We start from the raw sequence: 25,871 nt of genomic DNA on the forward strand, positions 1-25,871 counted from the left end.
CTAAATAGCAGACTGAGTATATATATAATATGCAGATAATGTTCCTTTTGAAATGGTAATGCTTTATAGGCAGTAAACTGCCTTGCAGAAGAAATTATGATCTTGTTTTAACATGGGTCACATGGTAGGAGTCACCTATACTAGAAGGATTAGAGAAATGAATTTGGACAAGGTTTGGCATCATTGCAAGAATAGAAGGTCAAAGTCCTCTAGGATGTTAAATTGTGAAAACTGTAGTGAAAAACAAAAACAACCTCCCTCAAACTCCACAGCCTATTTCCCTTACTCCCTTTTCATTATTATTTTGTTTCCTCACCGAGGCAATTTTCGATGCTAAGGAACCACAAGCAGAAGTGACAGAAACAACAATGGTTAGAAGAGGAAGATGTGGAAACATAAAACAAAAAACAGAAATACATGTCTAGGCATTTTTAACTAGAGATACAACAAGAGCAGACCCAGCAAGCAATAGACCTGTCAGGTTTCAAAAGACTGAAAGTAAATTAAATCAGAAGAAAAACATAATGTAAAATATACAACAATCACTACCACCGATTATGACAGATGCCCAGATGCTTTCTTTGAAGCTAAGCAGCCCATTTCTACCCTAGGTATTTGTTAGAAAGCTAATTCCCTTCATTAACTCTTAGAAGAGCCTGCGCATTTGCAGTACTGTAATTCGAAGGCACCATCACTTACTAGGGCACTTCTGTTCCTCCACTGCTGGCTGCTCCTTTTCTGGCTTGGAAGGGCCTCTGATTTTCTGCACCAAGGCACGGAGTCTGCCAGCCCAGGAGGTGACCTCTTCCTCCTCCTCCTCTTCCTCCAGGGGGACCCCTAGAAGGGCACAGAACAGAGTGGAAATCTTGAACACTAGATGACACCATCATACGGTTGAGAGAACATAAGAACCTATGGAACTTTGTTTACCTATATAATATCTTTTTGCAAGTTTTTAAAAAAGATGATTTCTTGTGTACAGGAACATCAAGTAATTTCAATCAAAAGACTTAACTCTTGTAACCTGTACCCTTAGAGCACTGTAGAGTCTTGAGAAAGAAGGAGTTACCATTGAGTTGTTTCAAATGGAAAGACCATCAAGTCAATATATTACTTAATCCACTGATGTATAAGCAGCACAAGGACTAAGATAAGAGCCACTTAAAATCAGCAGACGTGTTAGAATCCTTAAGGGCAGAAGCTACAACACTGTATCACTGCAAAAGCTAAGAAGCAAAGGGGATCAGAATCTTGGCTCAACTGGGAGCAACGTCCCAGCCCTAACTATCTCAGTTGAAGTGAGCTGGGCGAGGTTTATGTCAGGATCAATGATTTCCCTTCCTTCTTCAGAGGCCCAGTCTCTTCTCATATCTCAGCAAAGTCTCTTCCAGGCAGAAGGAATTTCAGTCATGAGTTATGCCAGGATTATTTCCTTTATCCTCTCTGACCCAAGTAGTTCCGATAGAACCATTTCTTGAATAAATAGAAAAATAACTTCCTCTCTTCCCTCCCCTTACTAGCTTCTAATGAAGGACTTGGGAACAGACTTGTCCTCAATAAAGCTGCATTCTGGAAGCTCACCACAGTGAGAGAGAAGGTCCTCGTGGAAGTCATACAGCTCCTCCCGGATCTCGTCTGGGCAAGGGCAGTTCTCTCCCAGTTGAAAGTTGAGAAGCATGTTAATCTTTGAGGGACAAAGAAGAATGGCTAGTTGGTTCTCAGTGTTGGTTCAAAGAATTCAGATCCTGCCTTAGACACCTAACATTGCCTACAAATTTTATTTAACTCAAAAAAATTTTTTTTTGTAAAAATAGTCAACATTCAAAAGTAGCTTGCATTTTTCTGATTATAAAAGTAGTTTTTAATTGCACAAAATTTGGATAATACCTAAGAAAATTTACTGAGATCTGTTAATATTTCAGTTACTATCTTCCAGCTTTATGTATGCAGATTGAGATTATACTCCAGATAAACTCTTTGAAACTCATGTTTTTCCTGCTTAACAATTTATCTTGAGCATTTGATTTCCTTAACCTGATTTTTAATAACTGCACTGCATTTTCATATGAATAACAATTTATGTAAAATTAATGACCTGTTATATGTTATTTTCATTATCATTACAAAGTTAATTTTAATTTTCTTTTACATAATTTTTGTTCACATCTCTGACCATTTTCTTAGGATAAACTTCTAAGAGCAAAGTGATCAGATCAAAAGGTTTGTACATTTAATGGCTTTTGATATGAATTGCTCTATTGCCCTCTAGGAAGCGCACAAAAATTTGTATTATTATCAGATTTATACAAGAGTGTATATTTCTTTGGCATCTTCATTACAGAAATGAGAGCACATTTTCAAGTATTTTCCAGTTTAATGGGTGAAATGCCATATCACTGTTGCTTTTGTTTGCATTTAATTGGTGGGACTGAACTTTGTTTGCCCACACATAAGGACTATTTTTATTTCATATTTATAAATATCCCATCCACGTTCTTCCATTTTTCTGTTGAGTAATTATTGTTTTAAAAATTAATTGAAAAAAATATAAAAAATTGACAAGCACTTTGCACATCTCTAGAGTAGTAAGTCTCATGACATATATTCCAAATATATTTTCTAGTTTTTAGTGAGCTTTTAATTTTGTTTATGTGCTTTTTTTTTTGACATGTAAGTTTTATGTTTTACAGTCAATTTGTCATCTTTTTCATTCTAGTTTTGTCTCAGGGATTGTTAACTCTGTGTCATGAACCACTCTGACAGTCTAATGAAACCCATGGATTTCTTCTCAGATCGATATTTTAAATACATGAAATAAAATGTATAGAATTACAAAGAGAAACAATTATATTGAAATCTAGTTATTAAGATAATAAAAACAAACTTGTGATATAGTAACATATATTTATTAACTCATTAGACAAAAGCATCTGGTATCAAGTTTTATATCCACTGTGATCATGAAGTATGTAATGAATGTAAGTGATATTTCAAGGTGTTAAAACGATTGTAAAATGATATGAAAAAATATGCAATTTATGTGGGTGACAAAGTCAGGTCCTTGCTTTGTTGCCTACCTTAATAATTTTAAAAAATGCTATCAGAGATTAATAAAAAGTTGGTGGAAATAAAGCTGTCATTCATACCCCACTCAGATTCCTAGGTGTCTGAATTCTTCTCACAGACCCATGACTCCAGGCTAGTGAATATCTGGAGGGACTGGAGCAGTAACTAGAGGTAATCTTGTTTATTCTCTTGCCTTAGGCAGAGTAATTCAAACAACAAAAAGGCTTTTTTTTCACCCTTCTGTTTAGGTTTCTAGGTGAAAAAATTTACAACCTCTTTTATTAAAGCACAAACCTTATTTAATATTGTTAGATTCTTAGTCAAAGCTTCCACTGAAAACAAGTTTTTGGAAGAAGGTAGCAGTGTAGTTTGTAGTAAAATAATATTTATAAAACAGGTTGTAAAAGCAATTTTTGTGGTTGTTCTATAATATTAATTTATGATAATTATATCAACAACATATATCAGTGGGCTGTTTATTAAATAAAAACAAGATCTGAAGATCTGGTTTCAAAATTAGAAAATTAATTTCTTATTGACAAGTCTCCCCTTTAGTGAAACATGTAAGAAGCAGTGGCCTGCCAGCCTGGAGGGCATAAATCCAAAAAAAAAACCCAAAGCACATAAAACCAACAGGGTGGGAGCTGAATTTCCTACTAGAGGTCATGACCTTTAATGAAGCTCTTCTGAAAGTGAAAGGCTTGCTGACTATGTTTGGCTAATTTGCCAACAATCATTGGACTAACCTTAGTTTTGCCTATTTTTGCTTTTAGTTACATCCTGAAGTATTCATTTCGTTGAATACTGTAAGGATATTGGGTTGAAAACCTCTATTTTCTCCTCAAACATTACAAAAGGAGGAAGTAATCAGTCATATTACTGCTTTAAAATGTTAATTCTTATACGTTCTATTTTCCAAGTGATTTTGCATTGCCCTCCCCTAAAATTGATCTAAATCCTCCATATCCTCTGCTGATATTAAATTCTTATTTAGACAGTTTTATGGGTAGATTCCTTCTGGAAATGAATACTCTGGGATGGGTGGCAGATGGGATAGCAGAGTTTGACGGCAGTTAGTATTCCTCATTTCTTTTCAATTCTAGACCAGCAGCATCAACATTACTTGCAAACTTGCTAAAAATGCAAATGATTGAGCCTCACACTAGACCTGCTGAACTGGAAACCCTAGAGGTGGGCCAGCCATCTGTGTTTTATTAAGTCTTGGGATTCTGATGTCTGCTCAAGAATCAGTGGTCTAACACATTAGGGAAGGACTTCCTGAGTTACAGGTTTCTGAAATGAGTCTGACATGATTGTTCGGTGGATTGTTGAGAAGGCTAAAGGAGGACGTGATGGCCAGCCCTGGGGGTGCAGAAGAGGAGGCAAGGAGGCAGAATAGGCAAAGAAAGGGTGGCAGCCAGGATCACCAGCTAAGCCCACGAGGATGGTGCACCCGCTCTCATAAGCTTGGAAACATTGACCACGTTCTGTTGACCACTGATAGATAGCAGTGATTTCTGGCATGACCGAACAGAAATTTTTTAAGGGGTGGATCTTTGCTGGGGTGAAAATTGATACTGACAGAGATCTGGTCTTTGACTTAGTGATACGGACATAGATGTGAGGGGAGGGAGGAAGCCCTGCTCCATACGTAGTTTTGGAAGGGTCGTTTTCCCACCCTAAAGATCACTGGCAGGTCTCAGTTGCCAGACTAGGCCTGTTTCCTGGTGTTGTGCTGGGGCTTTTAATCACCTACAGCTCTTGTGACTGTCAGCACATAAAGGTTTCAGGTGCCCTGTCCCCACAGGGTTCAAGGTCTTCCATAGGAATGGGATGGAGGCTCAGAAAGGGGTGTTCACCTGCTCCTGTGGAGGTGAGCGAAACTCCTTGGTCTTCCGAGCTGTCAGAGCTGCAGACATGTTCAGGGCCTGCATGAGCTCATTGTAGCGGAACTTCTGATTTGCCTGGAGCTTGGAGACATAAATGTTGCCAAAGGCCACAATGGCTTCCACTCGGTGCTGCAGTTCACAGTCACAGAAATAGCTGAGGAGCTCACACATCTGCAACAAAAGTGTATATGTATATATGCTAATGTAATAATGCTTTATGGCAATTGAGGAAGTTCCTAGCATCCCCATTTTATACATGGTAACGCTGTGACTTCGGTGATTTAAGTAACCTCTCCAATGTCACACAGTAAGCATAGAGCTGTTGATTCCAAGTTGGCCTGACTTCAGAGCCCAGCTCTTCACCATTCAGGACGGGAGAACGGTGGAAATAAGCTCACTAAAGACAGAGCACATCTGTCTGCGGAGCGAGAGAGAAAACATCTGCCAAGGAGTGTTATCCTCAGGCCCTAAGCTTACTATAGAAAGCACCACTGAACTGCGCTGGGAGCCCTGGCTCCTTCCTCACATCTTCTGGATCTCTTGTTGTTTTTGTTTATAAGTTCTGTTTCTCATGCTTAGTTCTTTAGGATTGTTAGAGTTATTAATCTTTTCATTATTACAACTTATACTAATAAGAGAAACAATAACCATAACTTACTGAGCACTCACTTTGCCAGACACCCTGCCTAGGCACTTGCTATACTTTATCTCCTTTAAACCCTGTGTTCAAGATATTTTTTTTAAGATTGTATTTATTTATTTTTAGAGAGAGGGGAAGGGAGGGAGAAAGAGAGGGAGAGAAACATCAACGTGTGGTTGCCTCTTGTGTGCCCCCAACTGGGGACCTGGCCCACAACCCAGGCATGTGCCCTGACTGGGAATTGAACTGCAACCCTTTGGTTTGCAGGATGGCACTCAATCCACTGAGTCACACTAGCCAGGGCACCTGATATGTTTATTGAAGCAGAAGTTCTATTAACCCACCCCCACTTAACCCTTCCTGAGATTAATGGACCCTCTTTAGTTTGTCTGGGTCGTGGAAGCTCTCACCTGGCTGCGCGGTCTCTGGCATGCCTGCACACCTGTGCTCTGCCTGGCGAACTAGGATCTGAAGCTTGTGTCAGTCACACCTGTGATGTCACTACAGCATTTAATTAAAAATTACATGAACCAATGAAATAGGAAGAAAGTAGTTGAATGACTAAAGGTATCTGTAAAAGGTAAGTTTTTACAAAAATGCTAAAAATTGGGTGTTAGATAACTACAAAAAAATTAAAGGGAATTAATAAAAATCTAGAAGCATTCTGCACTAAGCTTTCCAATTATCTCTAGATCCACATGCAGTACCCAAACTGGCAACTGTAGATGGTATATGACAGGTGTCATCTATGCACTAGAGACTGTGTGCCACTCAGAGACTCACAGTAAGGGAAAGGGCTTGGCCTTATGTCAGACTAGCATATTTATATATTTTAATAAAAAATTATGATATACAGTAGTCCCTCTCTATATCGCAGTTCACTTATCATGGCCTCACTGTATCATGGGATTTAAAAAAATATTATATTTAATTATTTATTATGGATTTTTCACTATATCACAGGATTTTGCAGTACTGTATATGTATGTTGTTACAGTTACGTAGGTTTAAGAGTGTAGAATATGTTTAAGAACATAAGTAGTGTTTATAAAAGTGTGGAAAAGGTTAATAAGGGAGTGGGAAAGGTTAATAAGGGACCGGGAACAGTTTATAAGTGTGTGGGAAGGGTTTATAAAGCCTTAAAATATATAAATACTAAGATAATGTAAGGTTCCTACTTCGTGGATTTTCACGTATCGCAGGGGGGGGTCTAGAACATAATCCCCACGATAAGTGAGGAAATACTGTATATATAAAATGTGTTATGCTTCTCCTCTATATTCAACATTTTGACTGACCACCTACCAATCCCATCACATTGGATAGGAGAGCTTCATCTACAGATTACTTGACTGTAATACATTTTATGGTAAAACATATTTCATATTTTATTTTACAAAAACACATTTTAATCCTATGTTTTAGTACATGATCATCCACATTTTACAAATTGAAAATCTAAGGCTTTGGTGGAGAGGAAGTGAAATCCAGGGATGCCTGAGCTGGGGTCAGTCTGTGGGGCAGGCTGTTCTACTCCCTCATCTTTGTCCATCTTTCCTCAGTTGTTCCCAGAAGACAAAAGGTATGGCCATCAGTTCATTACTGACACTAGCTTACCTCTGGCAAGACTATGTTTTAGGAAACACTGAGGTTTGCTAGGGGATGCCAAGAGGACAGCTCTAAGTTACCCTGACCCTTTTCCTCAGCTCATACAGCAATGTCTAGTATTTGCTGGTGGAGCAGGTCCCCAGTAGCTTGGTGATCAGAGCCTGCTTGTAGGCCTGCTCTACAAGCGAGAGCTGGTGATGAGTGTGGTCACCCTAGGTACCAATTCCTTTGGTCGTCTCCAAGGCAAAGTCTCCTCCCCTTCTCTATAGACAGAATCTCACAAATATGTCCTTTAGCCCCAAAGGGTAAGAGGTAAGATCAGGGCAAGTCCATCACTCATACCAGGAGGATAATTCTAAAGCGTGTGCCTTATTGATGAGGGCTGGTATTCTCACTTTGGCTTGGGGAGGCTGAGAGAGTACATTCCAAGAGAGAAATCAGCACAGCTGGTGGGCGCTCTGAGCAACTCTGTTACCCCCAGGTTTAGGCCAGTATCCCAGGAGGATAATTCTAAAGCGTGTGCCTTATTGATGAGGGCTGGTATTCTCACTTTGGCTTGGGGAGGCTGAGAGAGTACATTCCAAGAGAGAAATCAGCACAGCTGGTGGGCGCTCTGAGCAACTCTGTTACCCCCAGGTTTAGGCCAGTATCCACAGTCCCAGCCTCACCAGCACTGGGCTGTATTGTCTCCCTCCCACACTCTTTCCAAGGGTAGGACCTTTGATGCCCCAAGTTACCTGCAGCTTGACAGACTCCGGCAATCGGGTCTGTAACAAGCCTTTGACTGGAGGCTCCTTGATGGCCTTTTCCCCAGCCTCCACTGCCTTTTCCTCCACCTGACTCACTTCCTCCTTCTCTGCTCCCTCTTCTTTCTCCCCACCGTGCTCCGCAAACACAGACGGATCGATAAGGAGGAGGATCTGCCGGACGTCATCATCGTCAAACACCCCCATGACCAGCAGGGTTCCGATGAGCTTCAGCACAGGCACGAACTGGAATGCCACAGACCCCCCAACAGGGTCTCGGATGTGAGCCCCACTGCATCGCACAGCCTCTCTCAGCATGCTCAGCGCCTTTGTTTTGAGAATCTCCAAGGGAATCTCGGGGCTCTGCTTCTGGTGCTCCTCACTGGTCATGACAAAGCAAGGGGTGGAGAACTGGAAGCCCGGCTTGAGGCACGTTCTCAGGCCCACCCCAGGCAGTCCGTGCCTCTTCGACTCATCTGGGTACAGGCGGATCTTCCTGGTGGTGCTGGTAATGGGGATGATGTACTCATTCTTCATCATCAGCTTTCTCTCCTTAGCATTGGCCAAGTGGATGCTGATGAGCAGGTCATAGAAACCAGACCGAAGGAGGCCGGGGAGGTACTTGTTATCAATGGCATAGAAGAGCTGGGAGAGGTCCACATGGCTGCACAGGGCGTAGGCTACTCGGCTGTTTCCCAGGGCACACACGGCACTGTAGAGTCTCAGCGTGTGGTAATGGAACTGCAGCAGGTCCTCCTGCTCACAGAGCTCCAGGATATCCACACACCTGAGAATGAGACAAGGAGTCAGCCATTCCGCTGGGAGAAAACGGTGCCAGAATACAGCAGAGTTCTTGCCCTCTGAATCCCCAGGGATTTCACCCACCCCGATGAAGGCAGAGGGGGCAGAAGGATGAAGGTGTCTCTGCCATGCTTTCTCTGATGGGTTATCATCAGTCTCCCAGTTCTGGTTCACATCCCGGTCCTGATTATCCACCATTTCTAAATACAAGCATCTCCAAAGTCTGTAAGACTTAAAAAGGACACTTGCTTACCAAATAGTAAAGTCTTCCTTATGAGGGAAAAAAATCAAAATATCAGTGCTGAAGAACATTCAGGTACAAGACAGAGGTGACTTGGTCCTCTCACTTGTAGGTCCAAGGGGATTCCCTGTTTCTTCTCAGAAGATGCAGTTGAAACTCTCCATCAATCTACCATCTACATCATCTGTATAATCTCCAATTGCCATCATCCATGGGGCTTTGCCTCCCCTGAAACAAGCACTGTCCAGAGGGGAGACACTGTCCACCTTCAGATGAGCTGCCATAACCAACTCCCTTCCTTCTTCCTGACAGTAGAGGTGTGCTTGCCTGTGTGTTGTTCCCTGCTTTGTGGGGACCCAGGGCATGGGCTCTGATCTTTGCTTAGATTTTCCACTCTGATTTGCTCCTCACCATGGATCTGAGGATCCTTCGCAATAGGCGTACATGGGTGGACTGCTGGTCTTTTCTGCTCCTTCACTGCACTAGTCTGTCTGGCTGCTGCCCATGACCTAGTGGAATGTCCAGTTGGTAGTCAGCCAGGTCTCAAATACCTCTAGCCTCTCTATTAATTTTTTAGTCCAAGAAACCAAGGGGTAATAATATCCACGAAATACAACTTATTTAATTCTTACTATGCACAGAAACTGTACTATGCTTTTTACCTACACAATATCATTTTTCCTCCTGGCCATTCTTTGGGTGGGTATTTATCTCACTGTATCCACGAGGAGACTGAGGCCTGGAGTGCATCAGTAGCTTAATTGAGGCCACATAGCCAGAAAGTGGCAGTGTTGGGATTGAACACAGGCCATCATCCAAGAGTGCCTCTTAATGAGAAGAGGCAAGGAGCCTGACTTTTTGTTCTCTAAGCAAGCTAGGCATACCTCATTCTCATCCTCCTTGCCATCAATAAACATGTATTTCAGGGTCACACTAAGATTTTTAATTAAGTGCATGGAAATGTCCCTGAACGCAGGCACTAGGAGCTATAGTGACGGTGGGCGCAGCATCGTGAATATCCTGCTGTTTCTGAGTGAATCACAAAAGCTGAGAAGGGAAAGAAGAGAAATCGAGACTTTGGGGAAATCAACAGTCATCTTGGGACTGAGCAGGGCCCTTGGCCAATGAGGGTGCTCCTCCTTCCCTTCTGGGCTTGCTGGCCCTGCCTCAATACCCCCCGGGCCTGCCCCGTCCTCTGTGGGACCCTCCACTACCTGTTCTCTTCCGGGATGTGGAGTGCCATCATCTGCAGGGGCTCCAGGCACTGCACCACCCAGCCATGGCGCTCGCTCACCCGCTCCGTCTCCACCTTCAGGAAGCTGATGGGCATGCGGCTCCAGAGCACGGGTTGGATGGTTTGTACATCCAGCCGAGGCGGACACTGCGGGACTGGGTTCTTCTCTTCACTCTTAAATATGGCTGCTGACAGGGGCATCGCATTCTGGGCAAGGTGGAGAGGCACCAGAGAGGAGAACACACGTGCAACACAGAGATTCTCAGTGGCTGGCCCGCAATAACTAACAGGGTTAGTGTAAATTAAAGAGAAACAAACACATGCAGGGACCTCTTAGGGCTTAAGACCTTGCATAATGGGTTTTGGGCTTCAATTCTTTCAGCACCCAGTAGAAGTGGGAGAAGGAGAGAATGAGAAGGGAGTATGAGGAGCAAGAAGTGACAGAGGCCTAATGGTCAATGTGCCTTCTCTTGTCATAGCCATTCCAGGAGGGGACAGATAATTACCTTCAGCTTTCCGAGTTCAAACTGAAACAGAGAAGTGCTTGTAGGCTGCAGGAAGACTGCTGGGAATACTTTGGTGTTGGGCTCCACCTGGAAACCAGAACAAATGGAGAGGTTTGTGCAGAATTAGAAAACCATAGATGGCTGAGCCACTGGGTGTTTCAATCATTCCCACATTCTAACTTCAGCTGGAAGGGGCGAGTTCACTGACTGGTCATTCGGCCCTGCTCCGAAATTCTCAGAGACCTGGTGCCTATCGGTAATTATCATCTCTGCTTCCTACCTTAAGCACTCTCTCAGTCTCTCTACTTGGGCTGAACAATCTCATGTCCTTTCATTTTCTCTCTCCAACAGCTTTCTCCGGTGCTCAGGAGGATGTCATAGGTAGGAGCTACTAAGTTGCCACCAAAGGCAATGAATGCCTGCTCTTGGTCACTGAACAGTTAGATGTTGTGGCTCTTCAGAGAGCACAGAGATACCTGCCCAGCGAAGGTGACAGTTGAGGGCGCTGTGGTCATCTCTGAAGGCAAGTGGACATTGGTCAGGCAATCCAGGGAGTCTTACAGCAGGGTTTCTCAGTCTTGGGACTATTGATATTTTGGGCTGGGAAAGTCTTTGTTGTCAGGGCTGTCTTGTGCATCGTAGGATATCTTCAGCATCCCTGGCCTCTTCCTTCTCAATGTCAGTAGTGCTCCCCACCCCACCGCAAACATGATAACCAAAAATGTCATCCAAGACTGCCAGATGTCCCTGGACGAGAAAGGCACCCTCACTTAAGAACTGCTGCTTTGCCTGGAATAAGAGGAAGGGGCTGCCTCCAGAGCCTGTCTCCTCTCTCAAAACCTCTCCTTTCATTCAGTTTTTCTGGACTTCTCTCTCTGATGCAGTTCTTGCATTGAATGCGTGGATTCATCGACAGTCTTTTAGCTGCCACTTAGATGAGGCACATGGATTCATTTATGACATTGGGGCTCCACTTAGCATTTGCTCACTTTGATCAGACCATGGAGGAAGAAATGGGACTCTTAATCCCACCAACTGAAGTCCTTTGCCTTTAAGAACACTCAGACATTAGGAAATTCTTTCAACTCTTCTGGCAGACCCAGGTAGGGGATGGTGGGTGTTGTGGACACACCCAGTTAGTTACCCCTTTATCTAGTCCCCTCCACTAGAAACTGTGTGTTGTTTCTGGCAGAAGTGAAAGAACTGTGTCACCTTTATCAGACTCCATCTCAGCAGACTGGAGGGAAAGAAGTAAACTGCTGTGTTGGGAGAGGACCACGTGACAAGGAATTTCAAGGGGGTCTTGTGGCATGGACAGTGGCTGGCCTCCGGCTGCAGTCAGCAGGAAATGGAGCCTCAGTTCTACAAATGCAAGAAACTGAGATGGTCAACAACCACATGAGCTTTGGAAAGAACTGAGGTCCAGAAAAGAAAGCAGCCTTGTGAGCTCTTGAGCAGAGGTTCTAGCTGAGCTGTGTCCTGACTGCTTACCCATGGAACCTGTGAGACTGTTACTGGATACTGCTTTAAGTCATGAAGTTAAGGGTAGTCTGCTATAGGGTCACAGAAAATGGACCCAGTGAGTTTCTTTTTGTCAGGATATTTGTTACAGGCTTCCCTTACATATGAACTTCCTCAGTACAGTTAGACATAAGATTTATAAAAACACATTTTTCAAATGGTTGTCACTTACAAGATTGCATGGTCAGTGCTATTATTTGATTATGATGAAACAGGCCAGATGGATTAAATCCTAGCCTTGTGCCAGCACATGGTCATTCCAGTGCACTCGTCGTCGTCGGCAGCCGTCCGTCTCGAGAGACGATGGTGTAGCTTCTCAAGAGTCTATCTGCACCGCCGAGAATGGCTGTGCAGTCCGACTCGGGAGTGACATGGTATCTGTCTCCTCCCGTGTTGAATCGACATCTTGTGATGACGCTGAAGCTACAGAGCCTGGGCAGGGTAATATGGAGGGTCTGCTGTTGCCCATGCAGCAGACCCCCCCTCTCTTCGCAGCTGAAGGATCCAAGGGAAAGACGGAGTCGATACAGCTTGGGTTCAGGTGCGCCGCAGGAGTTGCCGGTGTTGACTACAACGTCAAACCGCCTTAGGGCCTCCGGCTCTGGATTTTCTGTCGGGGTTTACTCCCTTAGCCTTTCCCCTGAAGAGGTATGCCGCAAGGCAGCGGAGGTTTTTTGGAATCAGAGTTTTCCTTCTCTGATGTGCCCTGACTGGAAGATCGAACCAGCGACACTTAGCTCGCAGGCTGACGCTCAATCCACTGGTAGTGGTATACCGGTATAAATATTGGCTTTCCACCCAGTGCCTCAGGTACCCATAGGAAATATGAAGGAATAAATGCCTGTAAAAACAAAATGTAGGGATAGGACTGCAAGAACTGACTTCCTAGGTCTGAAAGGAGCTTTGTGAAGGACATTTAACAAATAATTATTTAGTGCCTATCATACACCTGCTTCGTGCCAGACTCAGTGGCGAGAGACAGGACTAGGACATTCTGATCTGATGCTGGTGTGACCTTGGCCATAAAGCAAGACTCATCCCTGGGTTGGCCCCAGATTCCTCAAATACCCATCATGTGACATCAAGAACAATGTACAACCCTCAAGCCATTGCAACCTGAAGCAAGCAGAAATCTAGTAACTGAGAAAACTTCACCAGGACCAGCAAAAAGCTCATGAGTTTGTGCTTCTTGGGAGATAGAAATGCACTCAGCTGCAGGTTCCCTATGTTGAGCACTATTATACACTATCATACACCATCATACAGTACAGGGAGCTACAGGACCAGAGACCTAAAAACATGCCACCTTGCAAACTGCTCCCTGCAAACTTCACAAACCATCCAGCCAAATGCCAGGAACTTCCTCACACCACCCCTGTAGAAAGGAGGTTCTCTGAAAACCTTAAGGATGCCCTGGGACATGCTGGTTTCTACCTTGCAGACTACACTCCTATGACAAAGGACAGTGGAAATTTTTCTTCAATTGCTGAAATAAGACTACAACACAGTGTGGGCTCATGGTGGGTGTATAGAAAAGTAAAAGTGGCAACTGGGGGTGTGATAAGCAGAATCCTAGCTGACTCTCATGACCTCTGGGGTTATTTTTGTGATGGTGCATGTCAGGAGGGATTCTGCAGAGACAAGTAAGGCTACTAACCAGTTAACGCAGAGCTGGAGAGATTATCCTCGTGGGTCTAATCTAGTCACATGAGCCCTTTAAAACCAGGTGTTTTCACCTGCTGGGGGCAGAAGGCAAAGTCAGAGAGCCTGGAAGCTTGACAAGAACCTGACATGTCCTTGGGGCTTTGAAGATGGAAGGGGCCACATGAGAAGGAATGTGGGCACCTCTGGGAGAAGAAAGTGGCCCTAACTAATAGCCAGCAAGGAAACAGGGACCTCAGAACCCCAGCCTACAACCACAACTGGACCCTGCCAACAACACGAGTGAACTTGGAATGGATTCCTCCCAGAACTTCCAGAGAAAGCCAGCCCAGCCCTGCAGACACAATGATTTTGGCCTTGTGAGAACCCAAGCAGAGAGTCCAGTCAAACCTACAGAACTGTGGAATAATAAATGCATGCTGTTTAAAGCTAATTTTGTGGTAACTTGTTAGGCAGCAATTAAACAACTAATAACAGTGGCTTTCCAGCTGAGTTGGGCAGTTTGGCAACAAATATTTAGCAAGCACTCACTAGGTGCCAGGTACTGTTTTATGTACAGGGGACATGGCAGTGAACAGGAGGCCTGGCCTCTGCCCTCAAGGGGCTTCCACTCTGAATGGGGCACTTACATTTGAATGGCATGGACAGCGGGTTCAGATTCAGGTCTGCCACGGAGTACCACTGACATTTTCCCCTTTGTGTTTAAGGTTCCTTTTATCACTGGGTGATCTATTTTGTCCTTGTAATGACAGGCATTTTATTTCTAATCATGTGTGAAGGTCAGGGAGGGCATAGGAACTGGCTTGAATGGAAAGCTAACTCCTGTTGTCAGTCTGGCTCAGTTCTCAGAGCAGTGTGGCTGGGGTGTCAATAACCGAGGAATAGTATCTCTTGAACATGCATTTTATTTCTCATCTCTCCCATGATTACATTAAGTGGGACAGAAAAAGGTTTTCAAATTGCCTAGCAGTCTCTAATGGGGAGCTCTAAAAATACTGTTTGAAAGGATCCTTCTCTCATTATTTTGGTTATTGGTCCTCTCTAAGTAGAAAGCCAGCATAAATACTGTTGCCCTGCTCCTTTCAAGATAATTGAAAAATGAAAATGGCTACAGCTTCAGAATAACAATTATCCAACGGCCAGGGGGACCAGATACATGGCCGGCCAGGCTCATTAGTGTCTCGCCTGCAATGAGAAGGGGGCTGGCTGGGTGTGAGCCTCCCCAGGACCCCTGCGCAGAGCCTGGGCTCTCCCCCCTCACAGCAACACTCTTTAGGGCTGGAGGCGGGACTGGGACCACTAAGCGAGAAACCAGGATTTGTATGCATGAAGTAAAGGCAGGAATCCTGGGGGGGAGGGGGTAGGTGCCAACACACAGCTCAGAGAAGACCAGTGCCCACTCCAACGTCACCCAGGAAACTACTGCAAAAGATGGGATTAAAAACAGCCAGTGTTTCGCTCTTTGTTCTAACATCTCAATATCACGGGCTCTTTCTTGAGGAAGGCTAGTCATTGCAGCTTTGAATGCTGTTGGCTATTTATTTATTTAGGGATCTCCAAAGCCCAGCTAGTCTTAAATATTATTAGAAGCTTCAGAGCTCTCTGCAGTTCAGGGAGGACCCTATAGTCAAACTCATTTCAAAAGTTAATGGGAAAAAGCTAATGGATTCTGGACAGAGTAAAGTACGTAAGCATTTTTCTCAAGGGACTGTGAGGAGGGTGGAATCCTAAGAAAGTCCCAGAAGAATAAGCCTGGTTAGGCCCCAGCTGCTGGACCCAGCCTGCTGTGTGGGTTGATGATTCCACTTCCTTCAAGGAACAGAAGTGGGTGCAGAGTCTTACATGCTGCAGGAGGTACTAGTGAGGGGGCAGCTGCCTCCACACCAGCAGGCTGTCCATGAACCCCCAAAAGGGATGTGGGTCCATCTGTTCTTAGTCACCAATCATTTTATATTTGAGGAAGCTACTCTATCTCCCCACTCCAGATGACATCTCTTCAACCACAAGCCAGAAAAACAGCTGCCAAAAGGCTTTCAGCCTGGAGTCTGTAACCTGGGCTGATTCTGGAATCTAGGGTTTTACCCATTTTCATAGCAGTAAGATGTGTTTTATCAGTGGTAGTTAGCTAAGCTTAAACACCGCATGTCATGGTCCTAGGTCAGCCACCTTCAGGAGGTCATTTCTGATCATTACCTCCCTCCTTTCTAAATGAATTTCTCAACCACTAACCATAAGGCCTTATACTAGTCTGTCCATTGTTCTTCAAAAATATCTTACACTGTCCTATTTCCATGATGCTTCCTGTGTCATTCTTTCAACCTAGTCCATTCCCCTCTTACCACAGGGATTTTTTTTTTTTTTTTTTGCTTCAAAAACAAGGTTTCTTCAAAATAAACCCTTTCCTGACCACTCTCAATGGAGGCAAGCTCTCCCTTCTCTGAAGTTGAATCTCTGTCCACACATACACGAAACTCTCCATTCTACCCTTGGAATGTCAAGAAGGTTTAATATAGAAATTTAACTCCTTATCTTAGCCTTCCCCAGATGTACTCTGTGAACTCCAGGCTTATGGAATACTACTAAATGTTAAAGACAAAAACAAACAAACAAACAAACAAAAAAAAAGAGCTCTTTTTGGTTAAATAGAATGAGAAATGCTTGGTTAGTCAGGTTTATTTCTAAAGTATTTCTCAAAGTCAATGTTCATCACAAAACTTCAAAAGGAGAATATAATATGTGGCATTTCCATCACATGGCCATTAGGGATGAAAACTCTGCTTAAAGGAAATCAGGTTTCTTGTACTTCTTTTCCCATTATCTTGTAATTTAATTTTTGTCCCTATCTGTATTTTTTTGTCCATTTAAAAATTTTTTACTTTTCCATTATGGTTTACATTCAATATGATTTTGTATTAAGTTTAGACTGTATAGCACAGTGGTTAGACAGTCATATACTTTATAAAGTGTTCCCCCCTGATATTTCCAGTACCCACCTGCACCACACATAGTTACTACAATATTACTGACTACAGGCTTCTTGTACTAATGACAACTAAACCTACATGTATACAACTGATGGTTTTCCTGAGTAATTCTACCAGAATTCACAGTCAATGTAATAGGAAAACACATTATTTATAACTATGTATTTTAAAAGGACCCTGGTGAGGAATACATAGGGAATAAGACTCACTTTTTTCAAAGGGAATTCTCTCTGGCAAATCAATCAGTTTGTATGGGTCTATATTTGATCATAGACGTTTCTTAAAGCAAGGAACATCCTTGTTCACCTCTTAAATTTTTCATCTTGTATGACAGAGGTAACATAAAAGTTGAACAAGAAATATTTATGGAATAAACAAAAAATGTCTTAGAGCCAATCACCAAAGAAAAACCTTCTTGTCTGCTAGAAAGATGACCAGCATATCTGATCAACCGATAAATATGATAGTTACCTCCCTGTCCCATTTTGGCCCCTTTCTGGACAAAATAAAGCCACTTTGCTCTTTTTTTCCTCAAGATATCTTGTGGGTCACATGGGCTCATCACCTGCACACTTCATGATGGGGATGCTGAGTATGGAGAGAATGAGAAGCAGTCCCAGAAGCCGTCCTTACCTGGTAACAGGTGCCAAGTTCTCTCCCATTGGCTGAGAAGGATAACATGCCCATTGCCAGATCCACAAGGCAGCCGATCTCCAGGTCCACGTTGCTGCGACTTGACCGCTGGGAAGTGGCCACAATGTCCCCACCCCAGACCATGTAGCAGTTGCTGCGCTTCACACTAGGAGCCAAAAAGATAAAAGGCACAGAGTTGTGACTGGGGTAGTTTGCAGTCAGGACTCAGGGATAAACTGCCCCAGGCTTTCCAGTCTACCCCTAATAACTTTCTTTTTTAAATTTTTTAAAAATATGCTTTATTGATTATCTTGTTACAGTTGTCCCAATTTCTTTTCCCTTTGTTCCCCTCCACCCAGTGACCCCCTCGCTCCAGTTGTCCCCTCCCCTTTAGTCTATGCCCATTGGTTGTGCATATAGTTCCTCTCAACCTCTTCCTGTATACTCCATTCCCTCCTACTATGCTTCTTAATTCCTGTACCATCTCCCTCCCTTTCCCCCCTTCCTCCTCCCTGCTGACCTTGCCCCATAATGTTCCCCATACCTATAACTCTTTTTCCACTCTTGTTGCCTACTTAGTTTGTCTTTGCTTCAGTTCCCTAGCTTCTGTTGTTGGTTGTTGTGATACAGTTTTCATTTTAATGTTCATAGTTTTGATCCTCCTCCTAACAAGTCCCTTTAACATTTCATATAACAGTGGCTTGGATCTGATGAACTCCTTCAGTTTTACTTTGTCCTGAAAGCACTTTCTCTGCCCTTCTATTCTGAATGATAGCTTTGCTGGATAGTTATCGTGGTTATAGGTTTTTGCTTTTCATTACTTTGAATATTTCTTGCAAGTTCCTTCTTGCCTACAGAGTTTCTTTTGAGAAATTGGTTGATAGTCTCACTGGGACCCCTTTGTATGTAATTCCCTTATTCTCTCTTGCTGCTTTTAAGATTCTCTCTTGATCCTTAATTTCTGACATTTTGATTATAATGTGTCTTGGTGTGGTTCTCCTTGGGTCCAGTTTTTTTGAACTCTCTGTGCTTCTTGGACCTATAAATCTATTTCTTTCCCCAAGTTAGGGAAGTTCTGCTTCATTATTTTTTCACATAATTTTTCAATTTCTAGTTCTTCTTCTTCGCCTTCTGGCAACCCTATGATTCAAATGTTGGCCCGCTTAGAGCTGTCCCATAGGTTTCTGAGCCTCTCCTTATTTTCCTCACTTTCATTTCCTTTCTCTGCACTGGTTGACTGTTTGTCCCTTCCTTATGTTCCGATTTGTTGATTTGATCTCTGGTTTTCTTTCCCTTACCATTAGCTTCGTATGTGTTTTCATTCATTTCAGCAGGACTAGCCTTCGTTCCTTCTCTGTCTTGTTTAAGATCTGCTGTTAGGTCTGTAAGCATTCATATAACCAAAGCTCTGAACTGTGCCTCAGAAAGATTTCCTATCTGCTGAGACATTAGATTAGATATTTGCTGTCTGGTCAGCTGCGTCAGTGGGATCTCTATCATGATCTGTGCCATCCTGACAGTTTTGTGTTTACCTTTGCTTCCTGGGCGGGGCTGTCATACCTCCTATGCTATAGAGGGCAGACCCTTCTCATCACACTGTGGCATTTTGTGTGGGGGCGGGGGTCCAAGATGGATTCCTGCTGTTCACTCTCTGCTGAGAGACCGGGATCCTCCTCCTCCATCCCTAGGCCCTCTAGCCCTTGCAGTCCAAGGCAATGGGGGTCTGCCTTCCCAGGTGTTGGAATCGTGAGCTGACAGGTCTTGTCTGCAGCTGGGGGTGCTCCCCAGGCACTTCTCACCTCCCCTTAAGTACGGGTGTCTGTGCTTACCGCCATCCCGTTGCGTTGCTGCAGCTGCCACCGCCGCCAGCACAGCTTGACCTCTCCACCCTGGCTTCACCCTTCCTACCAATCCAGATGAGCACCACTTCTTTATAACTTCATAGGTTGGACTTCCATGTAGCTTTATTTTCTGGAACTTCTGGTTGTTTCTGGTTTTGCGGTAATTGTATTCCTTCTTAGTTGTGGAGGGAGACGGAGAGTGTCAGTATAGGCCTCCATCTTGGCCAGAAGTCTGGTCTGTCTCACTCTTTTTCTTAAGTGAATTCATTTAGCTTCAACCCAGGCTCCTCAGGCACAATCCACTTGTTTAGGGATGTGGTAATCTATCAGGCTACTATGGTCCACAGAGCCTAACATTTGAGGAACTGTTCCCAGCTCAATGTCAGTCCACTGTTCTGAACTACAGAATGGGGATGGTGGCAAAGAGATGGAAATGGAAGCAGAAGTTGGGTGACTTCCACAGGCAGATTTATATAGGCATCTGGTATTAGAGGCAGTAACAAAATTCTCTGTTCAGAGTCCTAGCCCAGTGTCAGGGCAAAAAAATCTATAAGATACTTGGAGACTCAGGGCCATGTTTCTTAGGATGGCAGGTCTGGGCCTGGGAAGACTGAAAAGTAGGTCAAGTTGGTGTGTGGTGTCCTCCCATCTCCCTGACCTACAGTACCTGCTCTTCCCAGCTCCCTGAAGTTCTGCACTCTTTATTCACAATAGCTTGGGTACTTTTCTCAGCTAGCTGTCTACCAACCTGCAAAATGACATCTCTATTGTAGGCACCATTATTTAGATTTAAAAGTCAACCATAATAACCAAAAAGCCATTGAAGCTATAAAGCCTGGTCCCTTAATTGTAAGATTTCAAATCCTGGGTGGGCTTTAGAGAAGTGGCATGGTGGCAAAGGTGATTCCTGAGCCCTCAGAGTGGCTGTGGGCAGGGGCAGCCTATTGGGTCTCCTTGTAAGCCCAGTCTGGAGGTATACCATTGGAGGAACCTGGTCACCTGAAGTAACACAAAGTGATTTTTCTCAAGTTAAATTAGTGAATCTATACCTCATAGTAGGAAAGCTTCTTTAAATATCCTAAGGCCAATTTGTTTTGACCTTGGAAAGCCAAGGGTTTGACTGGAATTCTCCAAAATTCCTTCCAGCTCTAGAAATCTACTCCCCCACCCCCCACAAAGAGAGAGTGGAAATCAAGGATAAGGGCCTCTCCTCCTTTCTTTCGGGGCATGCACCACACAGGGCTGGTTCCTCAGTGTGAATGCTCTCATGCAAGGCTGGTGAAAATCGCTCCTTTCTGAGAGTTAGAGCCACTATTAGATTTCCATAAAGGTTAAACTGCAGCCATGTTATTACTGTTTTTTAGAGATTAGAACAGTAAGTACATTGATGACTACTATAGAATTCAATTAATAATGTATTGAAGCAGTGAGGGGTGAAGGGCCCTGCTTTGGTCATATCTTAAAGGGCCCAAATTTGAAATACCTGAAAACCTCTGAAGATCAACCCTATATTTATTTCTTGTTCTGTGAGACAAAGAAGTAAAAATTACTGAGCACCTACTATATACTGGGTCTTATTCTAGGTGCTAATGTGTTAATTTTCACAATAAATGCTGTCATGGAGGCTCCAATAAATCATGTCCAGCAAGTCATAGCGAGCAAACTGGAGCAATAAACCCACTGGGATGAGCACATCTGTCTTTTGATTTTTTGGTTGAAGAGGAAAGTCTGAATTACCAACTCCTTTTGTATATTTTCTCTCCAATCTGAACCAGATGTTGCTGATAGCATCTACTCCACGTCTTATAACATGATAGCCATTCAGCAACAGTAACAACAGCAGTTAATGTTTATTGCGAGCATGAGCTGTGGCACTGTTCTAGGCATTTTTCTATGCATTATCTCATTCAATCTTCAAAATACTCTATAGGATTGGATCTATCCTATAGATAGTTCCAGGGAGGTTAGTGACTGGTCCAAAGCCACACCTCCAGTAAGTCCCGGAGCCCAGTGGAAAATACAGGCAGTTTGCTTTCAGAGTCAGGGCCATTAACCAACTGCCCACAGTGGTCCTCCTGACATAGCAATTGCACCTGACTGCTGGCCACTAGTTTTCAATGAGCCAGTAGCATCTTAAAGAGCACTGATTGCCAAAGCATTCCTGACTTGAAAAACAGCTGATTATATCTCTATTCCTGTCTGCATGGGGAAAGACTATTCATTCTTGGATGGAAATAAGACATAGTCTCCTGGGGTCACTTCTGGGCCACAGCTGGCCAAGGATTTATTTTTTTCCTCTGGTGGCAGTGCCAGTGGACTGGGTGTGCCTAAAGACCCCTAATTTCTATTCAGTGGTCATTATGGATGCACTTGCAGTATCTCTTTTGTGTTCTTGGTGCTCTCAGCCATGACAAACTCTTGGGAGGAGGAGTTCTGACTTGATCAGTTGCAGTGTGATGCAACACATCATTTTATTTCTTCTAAAGTCAGTTCTGTCAATCACACAGGAATTTTTCCCTATCTTGTTGTTCTAATGTTGTAGACACTGGGGCGTGCCCAGAAATCATGTAGAAGAGTCTGAAATGGAGCCCAGACCTTCCAGGTGTCCATTTCTATCTCCTATCCCTGGTCGTATTTGTTTGTTTTTTCCATGAGGAAATTACCCACTATTTTCACTAATAACATATGTGTACTTCCTGCCATAGTACTTATACCCGCCCATTTTACTTAAAGATTTTAAGCTCGAGCTTCATTTTCCCTTTTTAATATCAATAGATGCTCGATGCCTCCTTCTTTGGGGGCAAAGGGGTTAGAGGGAAGTAGACTGCTGGGGAGGGAGTTAGGAGCCCCCTTACCTTTCATGGACCCGGCCTCTTTCATCCCCCAGAGTAACAGTCACTGTACAGTTTTTGTTCAGGTCAAACTTTTCACTGTATAAGTGATAGTCTGGAGTCACCCATCCGACCCAGACACAGGAGGGGTCCTGTCCAGCAAAGATGCGGATTGCGTAGTAGCACTGCTGGAGAGAGACCACAGACAAGTGAGTGGCCCCCTATTAGGAGGAGTGTGCTCAGGAGGCAGAAATAAAGCTGCAGCCCACTTGGCCCTTTTTCTTAAAAAGCACACATGGTTCTGGAGGTGCACTGCACTCTAGATGTGGGCTGACTGAAGAATGGCTTCCTTATTTTTATCTTTTTCATTGTGTTGTAGCAGTTAGAGAATCAAGCACTTCGTCTACCACCCTTTGCCCAGAAAGATGCTGCTGAGAAAATGCACGGCAGCCACTCCGCATGGCCAGCACAGAACCATAATCCTCTCCTGGGCACTGTCTTTGCCCTGAGAGTGGGAACAGCCGAGGCTTAGAGAACTCCTGCTACAGGTTCTACTTCTACAGGGAAGGCTGGGATATTTTTTTGAAAGTCTTGAAAAAGATGCTAAGAAAGAAAGCTTTTAATGTTATCAGGCTCATCGACACAGTGTGGAGAATTATAGCCATTCTTGGCAGATGTCATAACAACTTGGGAGGTATATCCCTATGTTATAGTAATAACAGGAGCTTAAAGGTGACTGCTTCCTCATGCTCTATATGAAACAGAGCACATTTATTCTTAATGAAGTTCCTTCTATTTGTTATCTGTCATAAAAGGGTGAGTCAGTCGAACCTGGGCTTGAATCTTGGCAGTGGCAGCTATTAACCATGTGACCTTGGACAAGTTATTTGTCCTCTCTGTGTCTCAGGGTACATAACCGTGTCCATCTCATGGGGCTGCTGTGGGAATTAAGTGGGGAGGCAATGTGCCTGGCACAGTTCCCTGCACATTCTACATCTGTGACCATGGCAGCAAGGATCCTATTCCTGATGGCAGTTAACCTATGAGCTCAGGATGGTAGGCTAATGTAATAGAAGGGATGATGTGCATTTCTTTCAAAAAAAATTTTGTTTTGGGGTCAGGTGGTAAAAGGAAATGAGAGTGACAGAAAGAAAATTAAGGAGGGCTGCTTTTTGACTGTTTTCTAGCGACAGAAAAGGGGCCAAACTCGGCCTTCATTTTGCGGGCTGGTTCCCTGGCTCCTTCTCATTTGTTTTCTTTCAACATTATTCCTGGCACTGCTCTGAGAGATGGGAGAGTTGATTCATAGAAGTTTACATACAAGAGCAAACAAAATGATTAAATTAAGACCCCCACCGCCCCCACTGATATTCATTTCAATTAGACAGGCAGTGCTGGGTCCCTCGTGGGAAATAGGCAACAAGTACATAATCATGCTCAATTAGATGCTACAGGTAGAACTTCTGCTTTGTACTGAATAACTGTCTTTTCTTACCCCATCTGAGAAATGCCATAGATGTGTTTTGGAAGCATCAAGACAGATATTAAAAGACAGCGTAATTGGCAATTACAGAGGATCTCTAGACAGATCTTAGCTGTAAGGCACATATTACCAGGCACAGCAAAAACTCAAATAATTAAAACCATAACTGAGCACATTTACTTACTGTTGTTGTTTGAGAGAATATTTCTTGCATCTGTTTCCTGGAGGGAAGATAATCCATGTTTTAGTTATTCAGCTGTAGAGAGAATTCCACGATGCTGACAGGTAATTGATCTACTTTTAATGATGAAGGTTAGTTTATGAAACTATTTTCTACACACAAGTGATCCCAACTGGTCTTGGGGCTTGTTCATTTGTAACCTGCTACCACAAGCCAGGGCTGTGGTTTCCAACCCTTGTCCCTCAGCCCAGGGGTTGGGAATCTTGAAAAGATTCTAGTACATTATTAGGGATACCTCTGAATACATTCTCCTGTTCTCTCAAGTAGCTGTGCTTGTTTAAAGCTTGGTAGATAGTGAAACTCTAGAGGAAACCTGTAGAGACAGCTCCAAACAGGCAGATACACAGACACAATTAAATATAGACATTAAACGAAAGAAACACAGCAAGAAATATCTTCCTTATCAGGAAGGAAGAAGTCACATTACTCATGAGCCATGCAGTTTCTGGGCTGAACATTGGCCACAGTTATACAAAGGCAGCATTTTCCTCCAGAAGTTTCTAATTACACACAAAGTCAACAACAACTGTTTCACACAATGGCAACAACAACTGCACCCTCTCTTTTAACTCCAAAAATATACTCATTTAGGTTACACAGAGGCCAAGGACTCAGGGCTTAAGAAGAACAGACACGTTTCCTCTATATGTGACTCTGTGTAGCTTAATTGGTCCCTTAATTATGCATTGCATGCATGTGCACACACATGCATTTGTATGCACATGTGGATACACACACAATTCCACATTTCTTTACATGACTGAAAGTAGAGAGACCCCTACCCACAGAGTTCTACTTGTGCGAAGGAAGAATAAGAAATAGACAGATGGAAAGCCAACTTTACAACAGACACAATGAGCCCCACTGCGAGCTGGAGGTCTCGCCCTCACCTTTTCTGGAAAGCATCACCGTCCAGACAGGGGCTGTGGCTGAAGGACGAGTGGCACTCCACAGGCATGCTCAGGCGGCAGTAGATCATGCTGGAATTGCTATTTTGGGTGCCAAATGTCTTGTGGGTCACCTTGAGGCATGGAGGACTGTCCATGGTGCTGTCAATCCTCACGACCTAGAAATACCATGGGTCCTTTATCTGACACACTCAAGAGCATGACCTTGACCCTGTCCCTCTTTCCTCATTACTAATACCTTTGTCAAGGCTTTCTGCAAACTATAAAAGTAGTCACCAGTGATGACCAAACCACTACTCTCAACATTACTTGGACCCTGCCCTATAGAAAATAATGGCTCTTCTGGGTGAAGAGGAAGACTTAAAAACACTCCCACTGGGTTTTCTGCAAGGTTAGGCATGGAGAACAGGTGCAACACAAGGGCGCAGTATTTGGCTAATGCAGCATTGCATCCACTGAGGCTGACCTTCTAGGTCAAGGGGCAAGTGGCTAAAGAGAATCTGCCTAAGGATTTCTACTGTCAGTGGGCATGAGCATATCTAAGGGAGAGGGTACTGGAAAGCCCAAATTTCAAGAAGAAAAATCATAGCTCCCTTGGAGGGTCCTGTATCCTGACAGTGCATTTCCCATCTCTGCCATAGTCTAGGCCTGAATACCGAGGCTCCCTGAGGTCCCTCTAAATATAAAGAAATTCCCAGCATAGGGCACAAGCATTGCTGGGAAAGGGGTTGGAGGAAGAAAGATCAAAACTGGATTTTTAACAATGTGTGTATATGGAGGAGGGGAAATTAAAATGGGGCTTGTAATAATATTCTCATGATCCAAGCATTTCTCCCTGCATTCTAGAGACTGGTTTTTATCCTGGGGTCTATGGGTGTGCTTAAATATTTTTGTGTGGGTTGTAGATTTTTCTTAGTGGAGGGTCTTTAGATTCCATCAGTGAGCCATCTTTCTAAAGCAATTGTCAGGTAGGAATCTGAGAAATAAAATTCTGCATTGTGTAAGACTTGGGAAAAGTGCGGCAATTAAGAGTTGG

At 43.6% G+C, this 25,871-nt stretch overlaps 1 protein-coding gene across 1 annotated transcript in view; it reads right to left on the minus strand.

Annotated features, from left to right (window-relative positions):
- Positions 1-25,871, minus strand: part of RYR3 (ryanodine receptor 3) — a 360,864-nt gene that overhangs the window by 165,797 nt on the left and 169,196 nt on the right. Inside the window, exons 29-38 of the mRNA XM_090268335.1 lie at positions 24,818-24,993; positions 23,871-23,907; positions 22,228-22,391; positions 17,532-17,697; positions 10,732-10,818; positions 10,206-10,432; positions 7,941-8,736; positions 4,926-5,126; positions 1,582-1,684; positions 700-837 (exon numbers count right to left, since the gene is read on the minus strand). Of these exons, the coding sequence (XP_090124461.1) occupies positions 700-837; positions 1,582-1,684; positions 4,926-5,126; positions 7,941-8,736; positions 10,206-10,432; positions 10,732-10,818; positions 17,532-17,697; positions 22,228-22,391; positions 23,871-23,907; positions 24,818-24,993 (2,095 nt within the window). The remainder of the gene's footprint in view (positions 1-699; positions 838-1,581; positions 1,685-4,925; positions 5,127-7,940; positions 8,737-10,205; positions 10,433-10,731; positions 10,819-17,531; positions 17,698-22,227; positions 22,392-23,870; positions 23,908-24,817; positions 24,994-25,871) is intronic.

The sequence above is a fragment of the Furipterus horrens genome, unplaced genomic scaffold (assembly GCF_987537825.1).
Source record: "Furipterus horrens unplaced genomic scaffold, mFurHor1.1.pri manual_scaffold_3, whole genome shotgun sequence".
Taxonomy (NCBI): Eukaryota; Metazoa; Chordata; class Mammalia; order Chiroptera; family Furipteridae; genus Furipterus; species Furipterus horrens.